This window comes from Colobus angolensis, unplaced genomic scaffold (genome assembly GCF_000951035.1).
Source record: "Colobus angolensis palliatus isolate OR3802 unplaced genomic scaffold, Cang.pa_1.0 Scaffold165, whole genome shotgun sequence".
Classification (NCBI taxonomy): domain Eukaryota; kingdom Metazoa; phylum Chordata; class Mammalia; order Primates; family Cercopithecidae; genus Colobus; species Colobus angolensis.
In genome coordinates this window covers 3,927,483-3,950,168 of record NW_012114766.1, presented here as the reverse complement: position 1 = coordinate 3,950,168, position 22,686 = coordinate 3,927,483, and the positions used below count along the sequence as shown (strand labels likewise).

The 22,686-nt window shown below is 38.4% G+C and overlaps 1 protein-coding gene across 1 annotated transcript in view; it reads left to right on the top strand.

Moving 5' to 3' along the window:
• The window catches only part of CSMD1 (CUB and Sushi multiple domains 1), a 2,081,403-nt gene that overhangs the window by 983,891 nt on the left and 1,074,826 nt on the right, over positions 1–22,686 (top strand). The window contains exon 4 of the mRNA XM_011937546.1: positions 8,916–9,110. Within this exon, the coding sequence (XP_011792936.1) occupies positions 8,916–9,110 (195 nt within the window). The remainder of the gene's footprint in view (positions 1–8,915; positions 9,111–22,686) is intronic.

The following is a 22,686-nucleotide window of genomic DNA, read 5'->3' as shown; positions in this document are numbered from 1 at the left end:
AGTCTCTCCTGCAGTGTTTCTGCTGTTATATGAATTTGCCTGGAGAGCTTGAAACATTTTTTTCAAACTATGTTATAGTTGTGCCCTCAGTTCTACCTAAGAAAACATTGTAAGTCTCCCCAATCCATATATCCCTGTTATTATAACAAAGCTCCATTGTGAACAGTGTAGATCAAATGACACCTGATCATCTCTTTTGATGTGAGCCACATTTTCATATGAAAGAGCTTTTTGTCATGCTTGAAAGTAGAGATTCTGAATCTATCATATGCAAGCTCTACCACCAATTCTTAGCAGTTATGTGTCATGGAAGTGACTTGATCTCCCTGCAGCATGCTTTTTGTTTGTTTAAAATGGGCATAATAATAGTACTTACTCATATACACTCTTAATATATACAAACTACTTAGAACAGTGTCCAGCACATAGTATGTGTAAATATATATAATATATTACCATATATTATACAAACTACTTAGAACAGTGTCTAGCACATAGTATGTGTCGTACAAGTATTTCCAGTTATAAGGCAGAAATAATGAAGTAGACTTAATATTGCTAAGTGAAAAATTAGGATGTCCTCTTTTACTTCCATTACAACTATGCTAGTATTTTAATAATAGCCTTGACTCTGATACCCTTTAAAAATATTGTTTGTGAAATTGGGATATGTTAAAATCTCTGTATACTATGAAGATTGTATTATTTCCCTAACATTTGCATGGTGCTTTAGAGTTGGGGAAAATAAACTTAAAAGTCCTGACGTGTATGGAGCACTTAACCTGTACCAAGTGCCCTGACGTTTTGTGATATCTTTTTACAATTTTCTGTGACAAACCCACAAGCAAGCTTTACTTTTCATTCCCCTTTTTAAGATGTGGAAATTAAGGTCTAAGTAATTTGTCCAATGTTACAAGATCAATTTCTGGAGCAGAAACAAATCTATCTCACGCCAGGACTGATGACCGTAACTCACTGTGCCGTATACTTTTCTGTAAATGCGTGCCACAACGACTTCCCCCACATCAATTTATCTTTCCTTTCTTATTTGGCCAAATCTTGCCCTTTCCCACCTGTAAGTATATTTACAACCCACTTCCTCATTGAGTTTCTTCTCAGCCAGTTCCTATTACTTCCCATAGTAATGCTTTCTATGGGGTCTTTCTCTTTCACTGTCGTTCCTCATCCTGGAGAATGAGACTTTTTGAAAATAGAAGGCATTCAGTAACTGCCACCTCCTGGGAGGTCCTCATTGCTTTTGTCATAAATGCTTCCTCAGCACCTTCTCCTTTTACAGATTGGCCCGCATTCAGAGAGCCAGTAAAGAGAAGCAATGTCAGGTTACAAGATTTGAAAATCTGATTTTTTAATGTGATCCTGAAAATTATATAACCCGATTTTTCTAATCCTTCCCAAAGCCAGGAGAGAGAGAGGGGTGAAAACTTTCAGCAGCAAGTAGTCCAAAGCAAATACATCTGATGTTGTTGGTTTACATCGGAAGTGCACATCATGAAGGAATTTGGAGTTATATTACCTTAAGCTACCGGTAGACTACTAGACAGGCAAAGTATAAAGAAATGGACAGGAACGCTAAGGGACCCAGATTCCAAATGAAAGTCCACTGATTGTATACATGCTGTTAAAAATGCTGCCGTTCCTTTGATGAATTTCAAACTTCTTTTCGATAGCCTTGTCCCATGTAGTAATGAATATTAATGTTGTATTTTATTGTAGTATCATACTTTCACTTTTCTTGTGGAAAGATATTTAATATGACATCCACTTAATTATTGAAACAGCTGGGTTAAAGATTTGATGTGATAGCCCAATTAAGTCACTGAATTGTGACCATATGTACTTGCCAAATTCAGTGTTACGGACAGAATTTTCGTGTGTATATTTAGAATGGCAGCCTATGTTTCAAGTTTCGAGCCCTGGTGTACAAACTTGGCTTCATGATGTCTGATGGAAACCTGCCATGAGAGGAAAGAAATGTTTCCAGAACTCTTTCAAGAAATCCTTTCACATTACCAAATGTCTGCGTTGGCCGCAGAATTCCCATAACCTAAATAAGTATTGCTTTCTTGAAGCATCCATGGGAAAGAGTGCAAATGGCTTAGGAAATAAATAAGAGAATTAAATGTAGAGTTTTTGTCAACTCAGTATTTACTAAATTCTTCATGTGTATTTATTACTTGTGGGAGTCCTAAAGGGACATGCATAATCTTCAGGCAAACTGGTTAAAAATTTAGTTAAAATGAAATTGGCAGAAATGACATTGGATTGAATTTACTTGCTTTTAAGTTAGTTTTTCTCAACCACTGAATTATCATATTTTGGCAATTTTTGTGCCTGTGTCTTAAATCTTTGCATAGACCTACCAACAATTCCATTAATATTTTATAATTTGTAAGTTTTTTGATTTTATTAATAAAATTGCTGATAGATTTATACTATGTCTATGTTGCATTTGTTAGTGTTTGCAACTAGAAGAAAATATTCTAATTTATTCTTAATTATTTCTATTTATTTGTTTTACAAAACTTCTTTTTTTTTTTTTTTTGGAGGCGGAGTCTCGCTCCCTCGCCCAGACTGGAGTGCAGTGGCCGGATCTCAGCTCACTGCAAGCTCCGCCTCCGCCTCCCGAGTAGCTGGGACTACAGGCGCCCGCTACCGCGCCCCGCTAGTTTTTTGTATTTTTTAGTAGAGACGGGATTTCACCATGTTAGCCAGGATGGTCTCGATCTCCTGACCTCGTGATCCGCCCATCTCGGCCTCCCAAAGCGCTGGGATTACAGGCTTGAGCCACCGCGCCCGGCCACAAAACTTCTTAAAAAGAAAATTCGTTGAAGATGAAAATCCCCAATTCCTAAATCGTAAATTTATAACTTTGTGTCACCAACACAAATTCCTTTAAACCTTAAATGGTAGATTTAATCATTTTTTCCCATTTCCTAAGTTATTTTGCTTCCAGAATCCTTAAATTAGTTTTAAGCCTCTGATACTTATTTTCACTTTTTGCCAAGTGTGGAAATAAAGTGACTAAAATTATACATTATTTATTGATTCATTGCTTCTAAAATAACATTTTGTCCAGCTGAATTTTGAAAAACTTTTTTTCCTATTCCAACTAAGCTTATGAGCTATGTGAATTTTAGTTATTGTATATATGTATAGAAAATATATGATCTGCTTTATAATATATTGATATTTATATACAAAGATGAAAAGATCAATTCCAACTTGGAATGATTCAAGGCCCTCAGAACTATTAACGGATGTTTACAATAAAATCTGATAGAGTCATATAAAGAACAGATATTTGGAAACCTGTTATCTCATTCAATCTTGACACCTTCCCCTGTAAAATAAATACTGATGGGAAAACATTTTCAGTAAATAAGCAGAACTGATAAATGTAAAAGAAGAGACCTAAAGGCCATTCTCCTTTCCATTACAATCCTTGTCAATTGAAAAACATCAGCTTACAAAGACTGTGTCTGATGTGTGTTTTTCAAATTCTTTTATAATTAAGTGTCAAGATGTTAAGGTAAAGACAAAAGTCTGTAGACGAGAGAAAGAAGCAAACCATTAAAGGAGTCTAAGATGCCCCAGAAGTAGACATCCTCTTTATCCTCTGTAACGCCACTGGGCTGTTGCTGGAGCTGATGGCCATTGCTATTACAGCAAATGCTCACTTCACGTACTCAGTAGGTTCTGGGAAAATGTGACTCTAAGAAAAACAACATATGACAAAACCAATTTTCCCACAGGCTAATTGACATAAACAAAAGTAAAGTTCCTATGACATATTACTCATCATGCAAAACGTGACCAAAATTCTAAATATTACAGATCAAAACACTTCTAATATTGAGCACTGTAATAGATGTGAGCTATACATTCATTTAAGAAAGATTAATAAAAACAAGTAAAATAATTTGTCCAATTATTTGAGTTTTGGGTTGTGGGTGGCCAGAGTTGTCTCAGCAGCTCAGGGTGCCAGGTGGGCACCAGCCCTGGATAGGGTACCCTACCATGGCAGGGTCACACACACACACACACACACACACACACACACACACAGACAGGGACCCAGGGCACATGCCAACGAACCTAACATGCAAACATGTGCATCTTTGGGATATGGAGGAAACTAGACATACCTCCGGCAGACATGGAAAGAACAGACAGTGGCCCTGGTCAGGAATCTATTTATTTTTCTCTTCCATGTTGTAATGAAATAGTGGTGATGACAACAGTGCTATTTGAGGGCCTGCTGTAAAATAAAAGCCTGCAACTGCACCTGGAAAAGGATCATTTACGTCAGATACAATGGGAGATGCAATTTCATCAAAAGAACAGGCATGCTCTGCATTGATGTCTAGTTTTTTCTTTGACATCCGCTACTTCTAACATCTGCCTTAATTTTTCCCTATTAAAAATATCTTTCCTAAATTGATGAAATTGAATGGAATACATATTTTTCATATTCATTTTTATGGGAGTAGCTGTCTGTTGGAAGTTTGAAGACATGGGTGTTTACAAATATTTCTTTTCAGAAATTTTGGGGAGACTCTTGTGTTCAATAATGATATTTTCCCTTCAAAAATATGTAAGTCAGTATGTTTCTACACTGCTGGAAAATACCATTGCACAGTACAATGGTAAAAATTTTGGAGGGCTCCAGTTCTCTTTAAATTTACTAAATATACTGTAGATAATAAAGTGTGAGGCTTGACCGTAACAACAGTATCTTGAGATATGTTACACGCAGTCACGTGTCACTTAACAGCAGGGATGCATTCCGAGAAATGCATCCTTAGGCGATTTTGTCCCTGTACAAACATCACAGAGTGCACTTACACAAACCCAAGTTTTGCAGCCTACCTCACACCTAGGATGTATTATGGTGTAGCCTAGTGCTCCTAGGGTACAAACCTGTACAGCATGTGGCTGTACTGAATACTGTAGACAACTGGAACATAATGGTAAGTATATGTGTCTGTAAACATAGAAAAGGTACAATAATAAAACAGTATTAAAAATAAAAAAAATGTTACACTCGTATAGGACATTTACCAGGAATAGAGCCTGTGGGGCTGGAAGTTGCTCTGGGTGAGTCAGTGTGTGAGTGAGGCGTGAGTGTGAAGGCCTAGGACAGGACTGTGCACTACTGTATACTTCATAAACACTTTACACTTAGAGTACCCTAAATGTGTCAAAACACATTTTTCTTTTTTAATCATAAATTAAGCTTAGTGTAACCCTACTTCATAAACCTCTTTTTCATTTTTAAGCATTTGACTCTTCTGTAATACTATTTAACTGAAAGCACAAACATTGCACAGTTGTACAAAACATTTATATTCTTATTCTATAAGATGTTCTCTATTTAAAATTTATATATATTTACTTCTTAAACTGTATTCATTAAAAATTAAGACACACACACACCAGCCTAGGCCTGCACAGGGTCATCTCTTCCACCTTCACGTCTTGTCCCACCAGAAGGTCTTTGGGGCAAGGACAGGTATGGAGCTTTCATCTCCTAGGATAACAGTGCTTCCTTCTGGAATCCTTCCTGAAGGACCTAAGGTTGTTTTACAGTGAAATCGTTATTTTTTTTTAGTAGAGCAGCACACTCTGAAATAATGATAAAAAGTGTAGTAGAGTAAATACAAAAACCAGCAACAGTTGTTCATTATTATCATCAAGCATATGTAGTGACCTAATTGTATGTGCTATACATTTGTATGACTGGCAGCTCAGGTGGTTTGTTCACACCGGCGTCACCACAAACATGTGCGTTGCACCTGGCGTTACCACATTGTCACGGCTACAACATCAGTAAGCCATCATCTCCTGGGACCAATGTTGTATATGAGGCCTGTCATTGAGCTGTCATTAGGCAACTCACAACCATATATTACTGTAGAATGTTCCAATGATCTTTCTACATGATAATCATTTACATTATTCATACCAAAGTTAATTGAAAAAAATAATTTCAGGCTCTTTTAACAGAAAAAAATGTATAGCAGAGTCGCACAGACTAAGTTCCATTTCCAGAGTGGTTCATTTGGATTTTCCATGCATGACAATGACTGGTCATTGTGGTTATCTTTAGCAGGTTTATTTGATGGATTTCCATTGACAACCCTTGTCTTTGGGGAACAATTATCTGGGCACCTTCTGTTGGGAAATGTGTGCCTTCTAAGAAGAATTAGCAGTAACAGTTAAAAATAATAATGACCCTAAGAAGACGTGATGATTTGTTTTAAATATTCCTGGACATTAAAGAAAAACATCAAAAATCTTTTTGTCACACATTTCCTTTTTTTATCACTGTTTCTCACTCTTCCCACTTACAGTGGCTATTCAGCCTGTATCTTTGCCCGTAAGAGCTCTTGGCTCAGCTGATGGACACGGCGTTCTGCCCATAAGTTGAAGGGCTGCCCTGATAAAACGGAAAGTTTTTCTTCCTTATAAATGTCACTTTTAATATACTATAAATAGCACAGATTTTTGCTTTAGGGATAATGAATGTGGAATTAAATTCAGAATTTTCTTATTTAAAAAGACAACAAAAATGATTGTAGACAATATTGAACGATTTTCTGTTGTGTTTTTAAACAGATTTTTGTAGAATGCTCTCAGAAATTATTTCTTAAAAACTGGAACTGAAAAAACTTTATGCAAATAGAGATTTCATAAACATGTCAATAATATTCAATATCTAAGCACTAGTATTTATTTCCTAAGTATTTCTACAGAGCTCAGTTTGTACTTAAGTAATATTATGATAAATAAAAAATAACTTTAGAAATAGCTGAGATTCCTTTCTCACATTCTAAAAAAGTTCTATATGTTTCTCAGTTTAAAAACTAATAAAACAGAAAATATTGTTCTACATTATACCAATACATTAAAATACACCCTGATGCCAATGCAAAGACAGTGGATACGGACATAACCTGGTTTCTGTTCAGTTGGAAATACATTTTTATTTGGAAATCTTTTTATTTTCCTGCTAGTAAGTTTCATAACTTATTTGAATACAAATAGTAGCAGCTAATTTACTGATGACACACTAAATTTAAACCATAGATATGGAGACAACAGCCCACAATGATGAATTTCATCCATTCAACTGAATGGTGCACCAGTTCAGTTCACAATCGTGTTCTATGAGTATGGAATGGAGTTTCAAGTCGATTGATTTAGACAGAGAATCATATCAAGGAAAAAGTGAGAGGATCAAAAAGAACAGAATCAATACCCCATTATTGAAATTGTCAATGAAAAGAGTCAAACTCTGTAAAATATTTGAAAAGATTTATTCTGAGTCAAATACGAGTGGCCAATGGCCCATGACACAGCCCTCAGGAGGTCCTGAGAACAACTGCCCAAGGCGATTGAGCCACAACTTAGTTTTATACATTGTAGGGAGACACAAGACATCAATCAATACACATAAGACGTACATTAGTTCAGTCTGGAAAGGCAGGACAACTAGAAGTGGGAACTTCCAAGTCATAGGTAGAGTCAAAGGTTATTTGTTTGTTTTTGTTTTTGTTTTTTGAGACAGAGTCTCACTCTGTCACCCAGGCTGGAGCGCAGTGGCGCAATCTCAGCTCACTACAAGCTCTGTCTCCCGGGTTCATGCCATTCTCCTGCCTCAGCTTCCCGAGTAGCTAGGACTAGAGGCACCTGCCACCATGCCCGGCTAATTTTTTTGTATTTTTAGTAAAGATGGGGTTTCACCATGTTAGCCAGGATGGTCTTGATCTACTGACCTCATGATCCGCTCCGCCTACCTCGGCCTCCCAAAGTCCTGGGACTACAGGCATGAGCCACCGTTCCCGGCCAGGTTTTTGTTTTTTTGTTTTTTTCTTTTTTCATATTGGAAATTAATTGAAAGAGTTAAGTTATTGTCTAAAGACATGGAATCAATAGAAAGGAATGTCTCGGTTAGAATAAAGGGTTGTAGAGACCAATGTTTTTGTCATGCATAGAAAGCTTCCAGGTAGCAGGTTTCTGAAAACAGATCGCCTGTGTTTCTTATTGGAAGTAAGGAGCCTCTTCTATCGGTAATTCCAAAAGGGAAGAGGGTATAATGAGGCATGTCTGGCTCCCCGAACTAGTTTTTCAGGTTAGCTTTGGAATCACCCTGGCTGAGAGGATGTGTCCATTCAGATGGTTGACAGGCTTTGACTTTTATTCTCGGTTTGCAAAATGCAAGTGAATTCAGTATTTGTGTTGTCAAAACTTAGCACTGAAACTTACTTTTGAATCAGACACTATAAATGGACAGAGCCTGGCTGCGGGCCTGGAATACAGTAGTGGAACCCTTTTTTATACATAGATGGATGAATGTATGAAATTTCTAGTTAATTATTTAATTCAATTGCTTATCCATCAAATGTTGATTGAGCATTGGGTAATGATGTGTAACAGACACCATACTGGTCCTGGAAGCATAAAAATAAATAGGGTATGAGTATTCACTCTTGCAGTGTTTCTGATACTGCTGTTTTAGATTTCTGTAGTCTACTGTGTCTGGCTGCTGACACTGATATCTGGTTGCTCACTACAGGAGTACGTAGAATTTCATGACTAGAAAAATATAATCTAGGCATTATTTGGAACACTGAATAAAAGCAGGACTATATTTTTCTCTCAACAAAATGCATTTATTTACACTTTATAATGTTTATAAAAGTGCTATACTGCAGATATTCTAAAACCAGAAGACATTTTCTCAGTTTAATTTTTAGGAACAATTAATATTTTTCTGATACTAGAGATTTTCTCATTTTAATAATTCAAAAATGGTGTCTGTTTTGTGTTATAAGTGGCTCTCCATAGAAAATTTAACTTGTTTTTTCTCCTTTCTTTTCTCTTTCCAATAGTTTTACCTAGCCACACTTGTGGAAATCCTGGAGAAATCCTGAAAGGTATTCTCCACGGAACGAGATTCAACATAGGAGACAAAATCCGATACAGCTGCCTCTCTGGCTACATCTTGGAAGGCCATGCCATCCTGACCTGCATTGTTAGCCCAGGAAATGGTGCATCGTGGGACTTCCCAGCTCCCTTTTGCAGAGGTAAAGTGCTACAAGGGGGCTGGTGAGCAGACTTCAGGGCAGGGCAATGGCTTTGGAGCAGCTTTTATAAAAGTTTCCACTTAAATGAAAAGATGACGTGTTGGGCTGACTCTCACTATGTCAGCTCATTCTGCTCCTGAAAGCAATATTGCATGTTATTACTGTGTAAGAAATAACATGTAACATGTAATAACAATTAATATTACATGTTACTAGTATGTAAGTGATAGCATGTAATATGTCATAATAATATATAATATTACATATTATAATATGAAAGAAATCATGATTGGACCACATAAAGTCGATAGGAAGTTTAGGACTTGTGATACGGTTTGGTTGTGTCCTCACCCAAATCTTATCTTGAACTGTAACTCCCACAATTCCCACATGTTGTGGGAGGAACCTCGTGGAAGGTAGTTTAATCACAGGGGCAGGTGTTTCCTGTGTCATTCTCATCATAGCAAATAAGTCTCATGAGATCTGATGGTTTCAGAAAGAGGAGTTCCCCTGTACAAGCTCTCCCTTTGCCTGCTGCCATCCATGTAAGACATGTCTTGCTCCTCCTTGCCTTCTGCTGTGATTGTGAGGCTTCCCCAGCCACATTGAACTGTTAGTCTATTAAACTTCCTTCTTTTGTAAATTGCCCAGGCTCAGGTATGTCTTTATCAGCAGTGTGAAAAGAAACTAATACAGTAGATTGGTACCAGGAGTGCGGTACTCCTGAAAAGATACCAAAAGATGTGGAAGCGACTTTGGAACTGGATAATAGGCAGAGATTAGAACAGTTTGGAAGGCTCAGAAGAAGACAGGAAAATGTGGGAAAGTTTGGAACTCTCTAGAGACTTGTTGGATGACTTTGACCAAAATGCTGATAATGATAGGGACAATGAAATCTAGGCTGAGGTGGTCTCAGATGGAGATAAGAAACTTGTTGGGAACTGGGCCACAGGTGACTCTTGTTATGTTTTAGCAAAGAGACTTCTGCCCCTGCCTTAGAGAGCTGTGGAACTTTGAACTTGAGAGAGATGATTTGGGGTATCTGGCGGAAGAAATTTCTAAGCAGCAAAGCATTCAAGAGGTGACTTGGGTGCTGTAAAGGCATTCCGTTTTATAAGGGAAGCAGAGCATAAAAGTTCATGAACTTTGTAACCTGACAATGTGATAGAAAAGAAAATCCCATTTTCCAAGGAGAAATTCAAGCCAACTGTAGAAATTTGCATAAGTAATGAGAAGCCAAATGTTAATCCCCAAGACAATGGGGAAAATGTCTTCAGGGCATGTCAGAAGTCTTCACAGCAGCCCCTCCCGTCACAGGCCTGGAGGCCTAGGAGTAAAAAGTGGTTTTGTGGGCCAGACCAAGGGTCCCCATGCTGTGTACAGCCTAGAGACTTGGTGCCCTGCATCTTAGCCGTTCCAGCTGTGGCTGAAAGGAGCAACACAGAGATCAGGCCATGGCTTCAGAGAGTGTAAGCCTCAAGCCCTGGCAGCTTACACGTGGTGTTGAGCCTGCAAATGTGTAGAAGTCAAGAATTTGGGTTTGGGAACCTCTGCTTAGATTTCAGAGGATGTATGGAAATTCGTGGATGTCCAGATAGGAGTTTGCTATGGAGGGTGGGCAGTGGGGGCGGCTCTCAGAGAACCTTTGCTAGGGCACTGCAGAAGGGAAATGTTGGGTCAGAGCTCCCCCACGGAGTCCCTACTGGGGCACTGCCTAGTTGAGCTGTGAGAAAAGGGCCACCATCCTTCACATGCCAGAATGGTAGATCCACTGACACCTTGCATCATGTACCTGGAAAAGCTGCAGACACTTAATGCCAGCCCATGAAAGCAGCCAGGAGGGAAGCTGTACTCTTCAAAGCCATAGGAGCATAGTTGCCCAAGAGTGTGGGAACTCACCTCTTACATCAGCATGACCTGGATGTGAGACACAAAGTCAAAGGAAATCATTTTGGAGCTTTAAGATTTGACTGTCCCGCTGGGTTTTGTACTTGGGGCCTATAGACCCTTTGTTTTGGCCAATTTCTCCCATTTTTGAAAGGCTGTATTTACCCAATTCCTGTACCAGCATTATGTCTAGGAAGTAACTAGCTTGCATTTTATTTTACAGGCTCATAGGAAGAAGGGACTTGCCTTGTCTCAGATAAGACTCTGGGATGTGAACTTTTGAGTTAATGCTGAATTAAGTTAAGACTTTAGGGGACTGTTGGGAAGGCATGGTTGGTTTTGAAATGTGAGGACATGAGATTTGGGTGGGGCCAGGAACAAAATGATATGGTTTCGCTGTGTCCCCACCAAAATCTCATCTTGAATTACAACTCCCACAATTCTCACATGTTGTGGGAGGAAACCACTGGGAGGTAATCGAATCATGGAGGCAGTTCTTTCCGTGCTGTTCTTGTGATAGTAAATAAGTGTCTCAAGATCTGATGGTTTTAAAAATGGGAGTTTCTCTGCACAAGTTGACTTTGCCTGCTGCTATGCATGTAAGACGTGGCCTGGTCCTCCTTGCCTTCCACCATGATTGCAAGGCTTCCCCAGCCACATAGAACTGTACGTCCATTAAACCTCTTTCTTTTGTAAATTGTGCAGTCTTGGGTATGCATTATCACCAGCGTGAAAACAGACTAATTCAACTTATTATTATATCCCCCAAATATCCAAAATTGTTTTCATTCTATTTTTCAATCTTCATGGATTTCTGCCTATTTTCATCACCTCTTGTTGCAGGATTCGAAGATTTGATGCCAATGTTTATGTCCTTCTAGCCCTGTTGCCTCCGTTTTATCTTTTGTTACTAAAAATTGCAAACACTCCTTGACCATTTAATGTGTATATTTTAAGAACTCTTTCAACACTCTCAGACTTCTCAGATAAGGTGATTGTAAGTTAGTGCCCTCTTCCAAGTGCCATTGTCACATTTCAGAGCAAGATGAGAATTCCTTTACCTGGAGCACTGCTATTCTCACATTTTCCAAAAGTATTATTTTACTGTTCCAATGACTTTAGAAAAGAGCACACTTCAACTCTTACGTTTTGACTTTCCTAAGAAAAACTCATCTTTTGAGTACAAAATTAAAAGTATAGGTAACATTTATTGAGGTCTTAATGAGATGCCAGAAAAAGTGCTAAACACTTCACTTGGATTATACCATTTAACTCTCATAACAAGCCACAAATATAGTAATTATTAACACTCATTTAAAAGGTAAAGAAATAGAGTTTTAATTTCCAAAAGGTTCCAGAGATAGTAAATGTTAAGACCCAAACATAAATCTGGCTTTTAATCTAGGCTTGAAAGCATGTCAATTCACAGCCTCCACTGCAAGTCATCATGTGACATTGTATTATTTCCTTCAGTATGCTTTTAGTTTATCCTTTGCTAGTTATTGCATATTTGCCTATTTTTTCTTTTTTTTGTAAAATGTTATACTCTTATGAGATCTACTTGATGCTTATTATAGTCGTAATGGCATATGATGACCACGACTACTACTACTACCACCACCCCACAAGATAGTATGTATTGTCCACTTACTCTAAGCCAGCCATTACTTTAGCAAATTTAATCTTTACAATTAGGCATTTTATTTAATATTCATATTATAGGTGGGGAATCTGGATGTTAGGTAGGAAAAGTGACTTTCTCAAGGTGTTCCTGCTGATAGGTGTTAGAGTTGGGATTAATCATATTCAAATTATTCCTCTGTACTAGACAAATTCATATGATGATGACTTCCTCCTCTAGATGCCCATTATTTCTTCTAAAATGCTCATTTTCTCTGCACATTCCTGAAGTTTATTATGTCCCTTTTCATTTTTTCTTATTATTATTAATTACTTTTCATCTTTATGTTGTCAAAACAGTGGTGGCCTCAAAATCTAAACCTATATCCCATTTCCCTTGCTTTCCACAGATTTTTCTCAAGTAATTGATCTCACTTAAGGACAGTCCCATTGGGCATCCTAAATATATTCTTTCTTCTTCCTTATTTCTATCATTATTTCCATTACATTCTCACTCTCAGAAAAAAAAAATCAAAGTGACTCTGGCTTTGTTCTCTTTATTTACTTTATAATAGATCATGTAGATCTCCAGTCATGCTCTTTTTTTCCTTTCGAAGTGTCTCTGCCTTACTTCGATTTCTACATATACTGTACTATTTTAGTTATGTATTTCCCTTCTCAACCAGACTGGCCTCAAGTTTGTTGAATGGGCTCCCATGTCTAGAATCTCAGTTGTCATCTGTATTAGTCCATTCTCATGCTACTACGAAGAAATACCTGAGACTAGGTAATTTATAAAGAAAAGTGATTAATTGACTCACAGTTGTGCATGGCTGTGGAGGCCTCAGGAAACTTACAATCATGATGGAAGGCACCTCTTCACAGGGCAGCAGGAGTGAGAAGTGCAGAGTGAAGAGGGGAAACCCCTTATAAAACCACCAGATCTCACAAGAACTCACTCACTATCACAAGCACAGCATGGAGGACCCACCCCCCTGATCTAACCTCCTCCCACAAAGTCCCTCCCAAATACATGGGGAGTAGGGGATTAGAATTCAGATTACAATTCAAGGTGAGATTTTCAGTGGGGACACAGCCAAACCATATCATCATTCTACTTTCTACTCCTGACTCACTGTCTCCTAACATCCATCTTCATCCTAACCTTTCTTTTGTCAGCCAAACCACTTTGGTGACTCAACAAGAATAAAGTACAAACCTACAACATGGCTTCCTTATATGCTCCTTACCTCATTGTAACTAAATGGTGCAATTCCACCTGGTAGTGTACCCAACATGAGTGTAAAGCTTTTCGCTCTACAAAGCTGTGTTTTTCTGTGGCTAACCTATCCTGGCTGGCCTGAGAATTATCTGCTTCTCTGTGTTCCTCGATATCATGTGGTTAGCTTGCTATCTGTCATGGTGGGACTACACCATAAGAATTGGGCAAACACTGCAAAGTAGGTTTTCAGTTTGTTTGTTTGTTTGTTGTTTGGTTGGTTTTTAAGGAATTCGCTCAGCAGCATACCACACCATGCCAAATTCCAAACTTTTGCTCAGGTTTTTACACTGCCACAGAGTCTCCCTATCTTCTCCCTACAGCCATAAATCTTACTCATTTGTCAACTTCAAACTTAAGTCTAAATTTTGGCTTATCATTGCAACCCCTTCTTACAGTTTCTTTAAGGAAAAAAAAAAAAGCCCCTTGGTCTCTCAGATAGCATGTATCTGATTGCGATTTTATATTTTGAAATGATGTCTTTTTTTGTTGTTGTTGAGACGGAGTCTCGCTCTATCACCCAAGCTGGAGTGTAGTGGCTGGATCTCAGCTCACTGCAAGCTCCGCCTCCCGGGTTCCCGCCATTCTCCTGCCTCAGCCTCCTGAGTAGCTGGGACTACAGGCGCCCGCCACCTCGCCCGGCTAGATTTTTGTATTTTTTTTAGTAGAGACGGGGTTTCACCGTGTCCAGGATGGTCTCGATCTCCTGACCTCGTGATCCGCCTGTCTCGGCCTCCCAAAGTGCTGGGATTACAGGCTTGAGCCACCGCGCCCGGCCTGAAATGATGTCTTAAAGGTGTTAGCTTGTAAATTCCCAGGAGATAAGATACCACCAGTAAAATTGTGAGTGGCAGTATCCTTAGTTCCTTGTGACATTAAAACTTGGCCTGTGTCATGAGTATTTTCCTTCGTTGTTTACTGCTTTTTTATTCACACATCCTCCAATGGTTTTCTTCTTAATTGGAGGATCTTTAAAATTTCCATAATCATATCTGTAGTCAAAGTTGGCATAACAGTCAGCTAAGTGTCTTTCCGATGCTGCCACCAATGTAGTCAATTCCAATGAGATCAATGTGCTTTCATCACAGGAAACATTGTTCTTCTGTATTATAGATTATTAAATTTACATTTAAATTTTGCTTTTTTCAATATGTGGTCTAGTATGACTTCAAAGGGCATTCAATTACATATTATTTTATAAAACAAATTTGAATGATGCAGCACAGTTTCTCATGGATTTGGATAACTAGATTATAAAGAAAAAATGATCTAATTCTTGTAAATATGTAAATGTGACATATTTATGAGAGATAGAAATTTCAGCCATATGGAGTGAGATAATTCACATGAATGAAATGAGTATATATTCTGCTTCCCCAAAGTTCTATTAATACTTATTTATTTGCAGAAATTGGTTGAAGAGTTAGTTTTTTTATAGAGTTCCTAACAGTAGCATGACTGTCTCCTACAACGATCTTTTGCCAGTGTTATAAAAGTTTATCATTTATTCAAACTGGCAAGATTTTCCCTGAATAATGACACCTAAATGTATTATATATGTAGCCATGATGTTCTTTAAAGAAAAAGGTATAACTGTATATTTAATTAATAGAAAATAATTAGCATAGAATTAAATGAGAGGCCAGTCACCTTTGCTTAGAACTGTGTCCCTTAAACAGGGAACAAGCATCACATTGACATAAAAAATGAGACCTCACAATTTCTTTTTCTGGAGAGGTAATCTTTCAGTTATTCATTATTTTTGAGTCTTTCAACTTAATATCTGTATCTTTCTTAATTCACCTTATTCATTGTATATTATTGCCATGTTCTGCCAGTCCTTAAAAGGATTTACTGTTTCATTTCTTACAGGCATGATGTCTGTCTAGGGGAGAAATATGAAAAAGGAGAAGAAGAAACTAGATAGTTTCAATGAAAAATGCTTTTGTCTCTTGATTTAAATGCCTTCTTAATTTGCTTTATGTTTCCTATACTTTATTATTGAGTCATAAATTATTAAATCATAATGGTAGAGCCTAGGATAGATTATACATTACTTTGAGTTCTGGGTACTACAGGGAGATAGAGGATCCAATCCAAAACAAAGGTATTCTTCCCGATTGTAAAACATGAAAGATGGTCCACTGTCTGGATTTTGGATAGGGGCATACAAGAAGGTAGAAAGGAAGTAGGTAAATATTTGTATTCAGAGAATCCTCCTCCACGAGAAAGCTAACATCTGATCCAGAACACTTCCCAGGGAGAGGGTGTGTTTCTTCACAGGAGCTCACATCCATGGGAAATTATAGTCTCAACATCTCTTGCAGCCCCTTCGGTGTCCCCTTTTACTCCATGGTTCCAATTCTGAATCTTAGTTTTGTGAGTATTAGTCTGATCTTACCCCGGCTGCCTAATGCTACCTATGTAATCACCGAGGCATCAGGCCATTTGAACCCAGCCAGGCCTAGCTCAGCCCAATCGTACTTCAGACAGAGATTCATGCTCCCTCTCACCGGAACACCACCTTTTTAACATGCTTTTATTTATTCTATGATGGAACACTTTGTTTTAGCAAACCTTACTTAAAAAAACAATTCTCAACAGCACTGCAGAGCTGAGATCCCTGAAGTCATACTCTGGAAGTTCCCAGTCACAACCTGTCATAAGCGACATCTGTTTATGTAGCTGCACTTCACAGAGTGGCCTGCACTAGCATCCTCTGTGCAACTCCAATGAACCACCTTGGGAAGGCATCCAGAAGTCACATTTATGTGATGTCTCCTTGGGAATAGGCTGAGGCCCCTAAATGCAAGATCCTGCTTGTGCCTCAAAGAACCTTAAGAAATGGGCAGGGAAAATATGATTATTTCTGTAATAAGGGTGAAAAAATAAAGTCTCAAATTGACTTGACCTCTGATTTAAATTTCTGACTTGGACATTGTAACAAGTCAGCTATAGTTTTAGTGGTCTCTTCCCAACTTTAGTAGCATTTAAGTTAAGTAACATATGAACATGGTTAAAGAATTTAGTAATAAAGAAAGTTTTACCATGAAAACTTCCATCAGCGTATCCATATTCTTTAGCCATAGAATCAATAACATTTAACCATTTCTGGTTTTCTGTCATTATTGTCTTTTATCTAATGTGTTTGCATTATTCTTTGTGCTTTATCCATTGTGAACTTTCTCAATTGACAGCTTGATATGAGTATTATGTTACATCACTTCTGTTTCCCATGTCTTGTTACTATCCATTATATTTAGGAACTAGAATAATATAGTTGATTCTTTATGCTGTATTTCTTTAATTTTTGGTAACATCGCTTGTCTTTCCATTTAGTAAGATGTGAATATCCTTGCTTCTACCCTTTCTAGTATATTTTCTCTCCAGTTTTGGCCTCTTTATTCTCTCAATTGCAGTAGAACTTTTGCAGTATCAACTATGTTAGCATTTGTATTTATTAAATAATAATAATGAAGTTGCTCTTAAGGTATCTAAAGGCTGCTTGTAAAAGTTGAAAAGCAGTAAGCATTCATAGTTTGGTAAGTGCGTGAATATTGCTCACCACAGAGCCAAGCATATGCCCGTAATTAGACTTCCTCTTCTGTGATTCTGACATCACAGTCCCTAATGCTACTCAACCCAGAGTCCAGATGAGCGCTGGCTTTGCCTCAATTATCCATAATGAAGTTGTAATTACTTTTGTTTCACATTTGGACCAGGGCATTCTTGTTCTGCTTGTTTCATTAATGCAGTATTAATGGGCTCAAACAGAAATATTCTTTGTGCATGTTAAATTCAAAATGCGTCTCAATGATGGGTAGTTGGTTCAGATATTTTTATGGGCAGCGGTGATTTGGAGATGGCCACCTTCCACATCTGGCTTCCCTGAAGGTCTCCAGCCTGCTCCATTCCGCTGGCTGAAAAGGAAGAACTTGAGTTGTGATGGGCAGGTCCTGCACACATTCATGTACATCTCCTGCACACCTGCTGCATTAGTTGAACCTCAACCATGAGGCTACATTTCACTGCAAAGAAAGCCAGGAAATGGAAGCATCTGTGAGTTCAGGAAGAAGAAAAACACAGATTTGGTAAACGACTACCTGTCTTTGCCATACTGCTATTTATTTGTCCTAAAATGTTGAATTATCCTTGTTTTTCTCTCGTTGCTTAGTTGCACGCTTGCTTTCATCACAATAATCCAGGTATTTTCTGCTTCTTAACTATCTGAATTCTTGCTCTGAATGAACTCTATTCTTCTTTCTGAAGGCCACTGATTTGTTTCTCTAACTTACACATGGTTACTTAATATGTGGAATGCAATCGTTTTCTGTAATTCCTAAAGTTTCTAGTTGTCTGTTCATCCAGTAAGTTGTCACTTCACCACAGCTTTTCAATATCCCCCTTGCCTTCATTTCCCCCAAATCTACCACGTTCTTCTCCTGAACGCTCGCCCAGAGGGTTCCAGAATGGTTTCTAGGACTGTTACAAAGCAGTACCTTGGAGGCTTCCCTTTACTTGTGCCTTCAACGCGCACCCTGTTTCATGACAACTTCCTGTACCTCAGTTTCACCTTAAACGTTTTCCAGATGTTTTCCAAGTATTACTTTGGAAGGAAGTCTTTAAACCTGAGCATGGCTGCAAATGTCCTTGTCTGCATCCGCACTGACGGAGGTATTGGCTACGTACAAAATTGTACGTAGAAAATATCTCCTCCCATAATTTTTACAGTGTTGCTTCATTATTTTAAGTATACTATTCACTTCTGCAGAATTGGAGGGGTGTGCAATAAATAACACTTCTCTTCCTTTTCTGAGATCTGAAATAAATAAGAAATAAGCAAATGAATAGTGAGGCATAGACCAAAATAATCAGCACCTTTATTACCAATAACCATGCTATTGTAATATATATATATATATGTTTATGCCATATACATTCATATATATGTGTGTGTGTATACATGCTCCCATACATATTCATCTAAATATTTATATTAAAGAAGGAAAAATATAGGCAATTGGACTTTCCAGTGTTGGACTCCAGAATTAGATAGACCTAACTATCCTTTCCTAGGCAGCACTTGACTGAAGCTAGTTGAAAAAAATTAAAGATCAAAAGAGCCAGTCAGCTTTGTTAATGATCTGGGGGAGTTTGTCTTCCTTCCAAGCTGGAGAGGGGCATGATACTATTTCATTGTTATCTCTGAGCCAACTAGAGTCCAGGGTCTTTAGTTTCTTTGATTGGGTTTTATCACTAAATGGCTTTTTCATTTGTCACTCAAAATAAAGATGATTGGGGAAGGGATGGGGATAGGTAAAGGGAGATTCCAACAAAACATAGAGGAAAAATAATAGTCACTTGGGAGAAGTTTCCCAGGCATGCATCAAAAAAGAAAAGGGATGGGTAGAGAGAGTTTAAAGAGAGCAGCTACACATGATAAGTCATTTGAGGGGATCAGGATAAGACGTAGCATGAGGATGATCCCAGGTGCACCTGCTCAGAAGGAGCTGATCCCAGCTAGAGCATCCGCACTCTATTGAGGATGATGCTGGGGATGTAGGGGATTCAACTGCTACACACATAACCAAGAACAGAGCAGTGCTATCCACTGAACATATAACACAATCTATAATGTGAGCCACAGATGAAATTACAAATCCCCAGATGCTACACGACAATGTGAAATGAAACAGGTGAAATAAGCTTTAATAATGGATTTTGTCAACCTGATATATCCAAAAGATTATAATTTTAATGCAGAATCAATGTAAACTATAAGTGAAGTGTTTTGCGTTTTAAAAGATGCTAGTTTCAAAATCTGATGTGCGTTTCAGTTATGCCATTTCTTAGTGCTGTCCAGCCACATTTCACATGCTCATGAGCCACATACACTTGAGACTTCTGTATCGAGCCTCAACTTTAAACTTGTTTTATCATCTGTCCTCATTATTAATAATACTTGTAGAGCTCTGATGCTGTCAGTGGGTTTTATTCTCATTTATGTTGTAGGGTTGAATAAAACAGATGCAGTTTAATTATAAAGACTGATAAGGCAATGGGTCTGAGATACAAAAATCCACGTCACAATGTGATGGAAATTCTTCCCTTTAGCTTTCAGCAATTGCTGAAGCATATTTGAGCTGAATAGGACCAGAGAGCAGAGTCTGTTTTAAAATTAGTTTAGGCAAAAGATAAGAGTGAGCTAACTCTTGATTAATCTAAAAAGGCTTCTCAAAAGAAATCTCCTTTCAGACCTTTTCTCAAGGTTGGAAGTAATGACGTTGGGTCTAATGAGTGAAGATTACAGAAGACTTTTGAGGAACATGTGGATTCGCTGGTGGAGTAAGATGAAAACAACTTTGTTGTATGTTCCTGGAATAAGCAAGAAAAAACACAGAAGCGTGATTCTAGGGACCTAGCAGTTATGATCTCTTACCACAACAGAATTGGAGGCCTTGCTCAGACTTCTCCATCTTGATTATGTATTCCTATCTTGATTATGTATTCTTCTTATCTGAGATGTTCACGCATCCAGAAAGCAATAGAGGTGAGATCTGGACCCAGGCAGCCTGACCCTAGAGGTCACAAAACCAGTCCCTATGCTATAATATCAATATAGAGCATAGAAAAAGTAAATATTTTGAACAGATGTCATGCTCAGTGTCAGTATAAGGATTAAATGAAATTCAACATCTTGCAGTCTTGAGCACAGAAAGAAGGGGAGTAAAGTGCTTGTCGTGCTGAAGCAGCTTATTCAGCAGCTGTGCACCGTCACCTGGGGCAAATCCCAGTGCCATCAATTGGGCACTGTGTGTCTTTGGTCAGTTTATTTAATCTCTCTGGCCTCGAGATTTTTATCTGTATAAAAGTGCCTACTTGAGAAATCTGTTGTAAAGATTAAATGGCATAACCCAGGTAAAATGGTTAGCAAAGAGCCTGATGCATAGAGAAACTCTAAAAATATCAGCTACTATAATTACTCTTTCTACCTACTCTCCCTTCCACTCTTAAGCACAATTTTAGATTTTAGAACTAAGTGTGCAGAGCAAAATGGCAAACAGTTTGAAAGGAAATTCATGTAAACTACAGGATCTCAATATTGGTAGCTCTTAAATAAAAGTTTTTTTTGTTGTTTTTTTTTTTAATGAATTACTGATACTGTTTAGAATAAGAAACTAGCAGACTGACTTGAGGAGAGAAATGGTTTGGGGCTCAGGCAAAAGGAAAAGAATGCCTAGTGAAAGAAAGGCCTGTGTGGCAGTGTGTCACTTTATTTTACTCGCCACCACTTGGACAGAAATAGTGAGAAAACTGCATTTACAACAGTCACATTCATACCCACGTGCATGTAAATAACTGACAGAGCAGGAGCACCATTATCTCGGACAAACTGACACTTTAAGTTCCAGCTCCCTTTCTAACTTCATGCATTTCAAGGAAATCACTTCTCTTCTAACAGCAAGCAGCCAGCAAGAGCAGACAGTAAAACACAGATAAGATAGCTCAGGCACAGAGGGAATGGGGAATGTCTCTTGGGTAACCCACCAAACTTCACACTCATGCAATGGGCCCCAGTAAGTGGGCCCTAATAAGCACATTCCCTTCCCTTTAGGTACATGAAGATAGGGAAGCTAAAAGCATAGTTGGAGATGTGCCTGCAGCTTCAGGGAGATGTATGGGAGCAGACACAAAACTCTCCCTCCCGGATAAGCAAGACAGAGACACAGAAACATTCCAAGACTGTGATAAGCTCTCCTGCCCTGAATCCTTAAAAACTCTTAGTCTGTAAGAGAGAGTACCTCTAACCTAACTCAGCCAGAAGCCCCTCTTGAGTTTATCTCCAAAATAAACCTGTCTTGGACTGTTGAGCTATTTTTTTGTGTTTCTTTCCTTTTTCTTTAATTCTTGGAATAACATGACCTAGTACAGAAATAGGTATCTAGCAATAGTCCAGATACAGATAATTTCTAGCAAATGGAGTAGCATCTGTCTCAAAGTGATAGAGATTTCAGCTTAGTCACTACAATTGTAGATTTTAAGAAAGAAGTGTGATAATCAGAGTTAAACAGAAAGCAGTCACAAAGTGTCAGACAATGTTTACATGCCTTACATATGTTCTTGTCATTAACTTTCATGACAAGTCTAGAAGTTATATATTATCATCATCCCCCTGGTTTAGATGAGGAGACTCCATCACAGAGGAATTCAGTGACGTAACTGAAGTCCCACGCTGTTTGTGGGGAAGGCAGAATCTGACCCTGGACACTTTGGCTACGGAGTCCATGCCACGGCCCCTGTCACATGCTGTCTGTTCCCTTCTAACTCATGAGAAAAATAAATATTTCTAAAATAACCTAACTTAGAATTGAGAAACAGACATTGGAACTTGAGTTAAACAAGCATTTTCTTCTTGAGAAACATACGCTTGACCCCTGAAGAGTTTGAGTGGGGCAGGGGGTGCTGGTTGCCTGGAGAGACTCCTCTTTTCTCATCAAAGCAGACGACATGGCTTGTACCAGAGAGAGAGAAAGATGCTGGGCTTTGGCTGCCTACCCTTCCTCCACCTGCTGCTTGTGCAAGGCAGGTGCAGCTGTGTTGACAGACCTGTAGCCACTCAGGGATTGCAAACTGGGGGAGGACAGGAATCGAGGCAGGAAGGTGCCAAGAGAGAAACGTGATGGCAGGTCCTCAGCATTCTTTGTGGATGAAAATGAATACACATTTCATTTAAGCCAGGCACTGAAAAAAATGGCAAAAGATTGTAATCCCAAAAGGTAGACTCTCAAA